An 8,199-nucleotide genomic window follows, 5' to 3' on the forward strand; every position below is an offset into this window, starting at 1 on the left:
AATTAGTAATTTTTGATACGGCACAAAATGTGTCTAGCTGCACATTAGACTCACCACAAATGTTAAGGTGGCAGATCTTCGTGCTGGCTTCAGTTCTTCATTCAAAGAATAGACCCTGACCTTCACTGTAATGTAAAAATGTTTATTTAGGAAATCTTTCCCTCACTTTCAATCCCATTAAGGACTCCCAAGGAAGCTACCGATCAATAGAATCATAAGCACAAGAAAACCATCAACCAATAGCAAAAGAAACACACACGGCCACAGCATCAGTGCATTGGCAATCAACAGCAACCAATGTTAACTATAATTAATCACCAGACAGATTACATTCATGGCAATTTTGGGGGGGGGAGGAGTCGGGATGCACACTTAGGCATAACCTAAGTAGCAGGACATCACCATGCATAAACTTTTCATTTCTGTTTGTGGATTCTATTTTTTATTTATATCTTGCCTTTCTCCCAAGATGAGATTCAAGGCAACCTCCAAGATTTAAAAACATCAATTAAAAAAAAGAAAGAAAAAATGTTAAAAGCAATACAGTTAAAATGCATCAAAACACATTTAGAACCAGCAATTATCTCAATAGGAAGGTTTTAGCCTGCTGGTGGAAGGATAACAAAGAGGGAATGGCCACAATATGGGGCTGTTAGCAGACCTTGTAGCTTGGATGAATTACATTGGAATAATCACAGTTTCTGGAGTTCAAAGGATATATTCATGTTGGAACGACTTACAGGATGAGAGGAGATGCAAAAGAGAAAGTAGCTGACATCTTGTCTCAATAAGTTGGAAGAAACAACAAAATAGCTAAGCTTGTAGGAGTGTAGTTAACTCCGACAGAGATCACTAGGTAGATCACTGGTGGACAAACAGTGCCTTCTGTGGTTTGAAGTAACATGCAGTAACTACAAACTCAAGAGAAGGAAATTTATTTGCTTTTCTGCACCAGAGACCTACTAATGCTGCACTATTATTGCGTCAATGACACATAGCAGAATACACACAAGAAGTTTGGAAGACTACAAGTTGAATTATTAATTGATTCAGTGTTATAGGTTTTAAAAGTTTGGGACTTTTAAATAAAAAAAGATCAGGATAATGTGAATTGCCACCAAGTGTTTAACAAAAGGAAAGCTGACTTTACCTGACTGATCCGGGGTGTAAACAGGTTTGTCAGTCTGAATAAAGAGAAAGCCATTCTCATATGTAATAGGCATTTTCTTCTCTCTTGTAAAGTGTGGAGAAATGGCTTCCAAATACACATGCCCAACTGAATTCTTTGGGTCTCTGCTTGACAAATCTTTTGGCTGAATCTAGAAATGTGATGGAGAATAGTTTTAAAAAACATGCATGCCAGAGTAACCCATCAGAGGAAAACAGTGACAGATAGCATTTTTTGATTGCAAAGGTATTGCCCTGCATATGTTGAGTCATGATTTATTTATTTAAACATTTTAAAATGTTTTGGGCAAAGCCTTCACACTAACATAAAAAAGCTATATTATATACACATGCAAGCACATGTAATAAAAAATACAAACAAAAATAATTGAAACAGTACAAGGGAGCTAGTGTGGACTTGTGATTAGGTTGATGTACCTAGGAGACCAGGGTTCAAATTCCCACTCAGCTATGAATCTATGGGATTGGCAACTCCTGCAGTGGTGGGCGGCAAAAGTGGGTGAAGCAATGGATTTATTTTTCTACAGTAAGGTAAAGGTAAAGGGACCCCTGACCATTAGGTCCAGTCGTGACCTACTCTGGGGTTGCGGCACTCATCTTGCATTATTGGCCAAGGGAGCCGGCGTACAGCTTCCAGGTCATGTGGCCAGCAGCGCACGGAAACGCTGTTTACCTTCCCGCCAGAGCAGTACCTATTTATCTACTTGCACTTTGAGGTGCTTTTGAACTGCTAGGTTGGCAGGAGCTGGGACCGAGCAACGGGAGCTCACCCTGTTGCGGGGATTCGAACCGCCAACCTTCTGATCAGCAAGCCCTAGGCTCTGTGGTTTAGACCACAGCGCCACCCCCTGTGTACCGCTTTGTACAGTAGGTGACTTTCTATACAGAAATAACCCTTTGTTGTCCTCCATCCAGGCAAGCAAGAGGCATTTTTAGAGTTCAATGACACATTCAAGCCAGACAAAAACACTTTAAAGTACGAAGCAGGGCAGGGCCGTCTTGAGCAGATCGCGTGCCCTGGTGCTGAGGGGCGGAGATCACTCCGCCGCCCGCCCCGCCCTCGCAGGGCGCAATTGGTTTCCGCGCGACTTCGCCGCGCGGCGCCCTCCTTGCCAGGCCAGCGCCCAGCTTACCAACCCCCCGCCATGGTGCACTGCGCCACCGGGGGTCTATGAAGAGCCGGAACTGAAGCAGGGCCAGTGGTGGGAAAGGTCTGTGGTGAGTTCTGAAGGCTACATAGAGAGGCCTGGAGGGCCTGAAGTTCCCCACCATTGTTGTAAACCAAGCCCATACATGTATCAGAAATATATACCGTTAACGTTACAGCTCCTTGAAACTTATTGGCAGGTGTCAACTGAACACGACCAGAGGCAAAAGTAGTCTGCTTATCTGGGAAGCTTTTCACAGATATTGTGACTGGAAACTCTTGTTCATATCCAAAGGCTTGAATCACCACCATCTCAGAGGCCCCAACGCGGAACATTTTGGGTGAAGAAACAACGTAACTGTAAGAGAAAGTGGCGTCAATTGTTTTATTTTATGGCTTACTAAGGAAAGCTGATAAAGTATTGTTTGAAAAATGGGGATGGCGGTAGGTTTATTAAGCACTTAAATGACAGTCAACAGGAGGGGGGGCCATGTACTCAGTTTATATAAGAATCTCTTCTTTCTCTCTTTGGAGATCACTCGTAGCCAAGTAAGATTGTCTTCCATAAACATGGTTTTAACAATGAGTCCGTAAGTGACTGTGGAGGCCAATTCTGGATCCACACATCCTTCCACAGTGGGGACATTGGTTTCCAGGCGGGAGTTGATCATGGTGTGGATTTGCCAAGTGTGCCTTCCTCTTAGCACGTTTCACCCTTGCGTCCTGAGTTTGAGTGTCTGATTCAAAGCCCGTGACACCTTTGGTAAAGGCTGTTCTCCAACTGGAGCACTTGCAGGCCAGTGTTTCCCAGTTGTCAGTGTTTATACTACTTTTTTTTAAAAAGACTTGTCTTGAGACAGTCTTTAAACCTCTTTTGTTGACCACCAGCATTACACTTTCCATTTTTAAGTTCAGAATAGAGTAGTTGCTTTGGAAGACGATCAACTGCGCTCAGTTTCCATATTTAAAACAAACTGACCAAACCCTATTAAAACACCTTCTTTTTGTTCAGAACCTCCTCTTCCTGTTCTTCTCCAGGCATGTAATACTTCACCACATCCTTGTGAATACCCCTCAAGTACTTTCTTCTTCTTCTGCATCTATTAGTTACTGAATTGGGGTAGGTAAGAACTTCTGCCCCCCCCTAGAGAAAACCTCACTGACTGTGGTGACTTTAGAGCAAGGAGGGCACAGGCCTCCATCCCAGGTGGTGCCAGCCAGCCCCCACTGCTAATAGAGGCGCAGTTATGCAGGCAAGTTGAAAAAAATGACAATCCTAGTTATACATATACGCTTCTGAACTGAGTTTATTCACACCTCACTTTATAGCAGCTGAGAAAATACTCTCAAAACAAAACCACGCTCACAACTGCTACAGGAAATCTGCTCCACGACTGAGCTATTTAAGGCGGCTCAGGTTGCGCCTTCCCAACCTCTATTCTGATCCTAAACAACAAGGGGCATTAGGCTGGATCCATAGCAAGGAGATCACCATAAAGGATCTTCGGGGATGGCATGCCAACCCCCTAAGCTGTAGCTCAGAAGAAGGGGCAGGCAGACTGCCACTGTTTAGGGTTCATCCAGACTGCCTTTTGCGCTGGGCTTTAAAGCTCTGTAGCCAAGCTTCCCCCCCCCCCCGCTTTCCCCAGGAGAAACTGCGTTTTACTGCTGAATGGTGAAACGTGTGTTTTCCCGGGGGAAGTTGAAGGACGAAAGAAAAACCACTGGGACACAAACCTGTGCCTGGGAAATGTGGTGCTAAAGGAAGTCGGGTGAAACCATCAGTGGTGCTGCGTTGCCCCCTAGCGTTGGCATGCCTGCACAACATGATAGTACCAAGAGTTCGGGAACCACCTCCCTTTATCTTTAATATTTCTTATCTCTCTGTTTTCTCCCCCCCTTTATTTTTTCCTTTTGTTTTCTTTTCCCCTTTCTCTCTCTCCTCTCTCTTCAATTCTATCTGTTCTAGATATTATTTTATTGTGTTGTGAAAACTTTAATAAAAATAATTATAAAAAGAAAGGAAAGGAAATTTTTAAACTTACCAAACATGTAGTCGGTTTTTTTCTATGCTAGGGGAATAGGGAAGCTTTGGAACTCAATTTGAATTGCACATTTTAAAGGCCTATATTTCCACACTTTATTTTGCTGCATATTTTGTGATTTCAAATCTCTGCTGGGGTTCTCTCACCAAAAAGTATTTGCACCAAACTTGAATATCCACAACCAGAAATTCACCTTCCATGCCTATTTTTTTTTCCTTGAACCAACACAAAATGACTGGGAGAAAGAATATTGGAAATAAGGTGCCTCTTATCCTTAAGTGCTGCAGGCTCTGCAGGGCTGAATTCCTCCCCAAATTCACATGGCCATTGTTTCCATGAGGGTTGTCAAATCAGTCTGCCTATTGCAATCAGCATATCGTCAAATAAGTCTGCCTATTGCAATAAGCATATCGTCTTCCTGATCTTACCCTGGCTGGCTGGCTGGCTGCCACTGTGTATCTCATCTTATCCTCTTTACAATTGTTTCTTACCTGGCTTTTGGCATGAAAGGAGCCCTCAAGGTGAATTACACAAGTCACATAAACAATACCGCCAGCCTGTAATCATTTAAATAAATAAGACAAACAGAACCAGTCTGACAGCAATATTTAAATGTCATGGGGGATCGAAAGAAACACAGCTGAAAATACAAGTGACATAATAGAGTCCTGTGCAGGTTTTCCCCGCCTAGAGGTTTGTTAAAAGGAAGAGGAACATAAATGTGAAGGCTGACTGAAGCAACTCCCTCTCCCCTCCAAAGAAAGAAGAACATATTGTGCAGATGGGTTCTTAACTGTTTTCCCTCCTGCTACTGTTTTTTCCAAGCCCGAAATGTGGTAGAGATGGGGAACTTCAGGTCTTAGGGATGGATGCGGCCCCTCCAGACCACTCTATCTGGCCCTTGCAACACTATCCAGGCCATGCCTTCTCCCTAGGCCATCACTGGCATTGCTGCAGGCATTCAATTGACTTCAGCAATGCCTCTGTGGTTCAGTACGCACCATACCTTTAAAAGCACACACACACACACACACACACACACACACACACACACACACCCCAAAAAATAATCCTGTGAACCGTTGTTTGTTATGGGTGCAGGGAACTGTAGCTTTGAAGGGGGTAAAGTACACTTCTTGTGGGATTTTTCGGGGGAGGGTGCTTTAAAGATATGGTGTTGGCACAGCCTTGTTTGCTTGCCTCCATGAAGATCTAAGTTTCGTCTTGCTGGAATGTAGCCTGGAATGTAGGGAGGGATTAAATCACCCCTGGAGGATCCGGTTTGTGGTCTGAGGCTGCTCCTGGATTCCAGCTGCCACTCGATTCTCAAACTGCTTCTGTGGTTAAGAGGGCTCAGCTGTCCATACTCCAGTGAACTCCCACTTGGGGCTGCCCTTGAAGATGGTCCAGAGACAGCTACCGCAGAATGCAGGTGCTAGGTGGAGAAGACTTATGGGACCCTGTGACACTGTCCTGAATGCACAGTACTGGCTGCGCATGAGCTACCAGGCACAATGCAAGGTGTTAGTGTTGTTGTTGTTGTTTAGTCGTTTAGTCGTGTCCGACTCTTCGTGACCCCATGGACCATAGCACGCCAGGCACTCCTGTCTTGGGACCCAAATACTTAAAAGGGTTACTTCCCCTCTACCAACCATCTCAAATCTTAAAGGTGTGGTCTGGTTGGCCCAGATCCCTGACAGGGCCTTTTCTGTGGTGCCCCCCCTATTTGTAAACTGCTCTCCCTGATGAGGTGCATCTGCCTCCATCATTAATAACTTTCAGGAGGAATTTGAAAACATTGCTATTTACCCAGGCATATATTACCCAGGCAGTAGGAGAATGTTTGTTACTGTGAACTGCTTTTAGATGTTTTAAATTAAAATTGTTTTTAAAATGTTTAAACTGTTTTAAAATATTTTTGCCTTTGTTTTAAGTTGTGTATGTGTCTGCCAGCCTGGCTTCTTTTGGGAGGAAGGGCAGGATACAAATTAAACAGACAAACAAACAAAAGTACAAACATAAGCATTGCATATATTACTCCATCTACTTTTTTGCCTCTGAGACCCAGAAGGTTGCTCATGAGGATATGTAGCGGGGGGGGGGGGGGGGAGATTCTCCACCTCTGAAAAGACAAGAACCTATAGTTGTTCCCCTGCTGGGAGGGGAAGCATCTTGAGAGGGAGAGGGAGTTCTGATGAGAAAGCAGCTGAAGGGAAAACAGGCAAGGAGGAAATTACACAGGACTCAGCATTGCATATAATTTGAGTGCTACATCTCCAAATGCCTTTTAAAAAATTGTTATTGCCAGCCATATGCATGTACCATGACAGGCTAGTTGGTGGGCATATGTGGGCAAGGAGCTCAGGAATGCTGCTTATTGTCATCTTTCCAGACTAAGCAGTGGCACCTGAGGCAGGGTCTCAGGTGAAGCCAGCAGCAGCAGCAGTGGAGACTAGTCCATAAGGACAAATGGAGTACTGCCGTACCACCTTCAGCCTGTCCTCAGCCAGCCCCCATCTGCCTCCCATGTTGTTTTCAACCATTGGCTCTGACCACATACTGTTGGCCTCCCTGCCTTCCTTTCTATGAGTACGAGGCTATGGAAGAAGAGGCTTGTTTAAGTACAAGGTCCATACCTAAGGCTTCTAAAATCAAAAGCACTACTTTTGCATCAGGAATAGTAAACGGAATCCAGCAATACTCTTGAAGAATTGTTTGCAACCTTGTCATAGTTGCAAATATGAATAGGAAGTGCCTACAGAGGTTGGCGAATACAGCACCAGATATTATGGGCTATCCCGTGAATCCGCTGGATGACATCACGGAAGACCATTGCCTCAGGAGAGTGAGGAAAATTCTCAGGAATGATTCACACCCTGGCTGGCACTTCCTTGATCTCCTGCCCTCCGGCAGAAGATATAGAAGCATGATAAGTAAAGAACAGCTTTTATCCATGGGCTGTTAGGCTGCTGGATGAAAAGGTAACAACAGGGCAACTGACCATGTTTGGTGGGTGTGCGTTAGTAAACGAGGGGAATTAAGACTAAGAGAGCTGAGTGGAGGTGCTCGTGTAATCTCACTGTATACAAGTTGCACAAGTGACAATAAAGTATTTCAATTAAGTTAGCAACCCGACAGCCCCATTCTGCATCTGCCCATTTTAGCACAACAACAGACATAAGCACCCCTTACTTACGTTTGCTCCTGAGTCAAACCTCTTCCACAAAATGCCAGAAATAAGAAAATACCAAGGAGATTCATGTTTGACCTGAGCAGCTGAGGCTGATGGGGAGACAAGCCTTTTGGTGTTCTGGTAGCCTCCAAGTCTGTAAATGGAATTTGCTAGCAAAATTTCTCTAAGTTAATCATTCATCAGATCTCTGGTATCTGAAGAGGATTTTCATTTCATCACAGAAAAAATCCCCTTCTCTATTCCAGAGAAAAATAAAGTTGGCTGGGTCAATCAGGAGACCTAATTCAGAGATTTCATTTCTGTGTGTCTTTAATCTTGTGCGTACAGAGGAAGATATTGTCGAAGGAGACACTCCTTCCTCCCCAGAGAATACAAACCTTTTAGGAAGTAATGCAAGACCTTCCTCTTTTGAAAAGTTTGCAGAGATTGGCTGGAACATGCTATTCATTTTGGTTTATCTTTTCTATGTCTAGCTTGATGTTGAGGTAGCTGCATTTTTAAAAAAGTTAGAAAATATGTCTCAGGATAAAACTCACTGTACAAATAAAGATTACACAATTATTGAACTGTCTAATAGTTTTAAAAACATGTTTTTAAAAACACTAAACATATGTGTGTGTTTTTAT

The 8,199-nt window shown here is 43.7% G+C and overlaps 1 protein-coding gene across 4 annotated transcripts in view; it reads right to left on the reverse strand.

The window, feature by feature from the left end:
- C5 (complement C5) overlaps positions 1–7,920 on the reverse strand; it is a 187,088-nt gene extending 179,168 nt beyond the window's left edge. For 3 of the 4 annotated variants that reach the window (XR_009557030.1, XM_035113409.2, XM_060270513.1), the window contains exons 1-4: positions 7,577–7,920; positions 2,501–2,693; positions 1,151–1,319; positions 55–125 (exon numbers count right to left, since the gene is read on the reverse strand). Coding sequence is in view for 2 of the 4 variants with exons in the window: in XM_035113409.2 (XP_034969300.2) it covers positions 55–125; positions 1,151–1,319; positions 2,501–2,693; positions 7,577–7,641 (498 nt within the window). In the remaining 2 variants the exon portion in view is untranslated. Of the gene's footprint in view, positions 1–54; positions 126–1,150; positions 1,320–2,500; positions 2,694–7,576 lie in introns of those variants that run through there. The other variant, XM_060270512.1, reaches the window with a different exon arrangement.
- Between the last annotated feature and the right edge of the window lie 279 nt (positions 7,921–8,199).

Source organism: Zootoca vivipara, chromosome Z (genome assembly GCF_963506605.1).
Source record: "Zootoca vivipara chromosome Z, rZooViv1.1, whole genome shotgun sequence".
NCBI classification, from domain to species: Eukaryota; Metazoa; Chordata; class Lepidosauria; order Squamata; family Lacertidae; genus Zootoca; species Zootoca vivipara.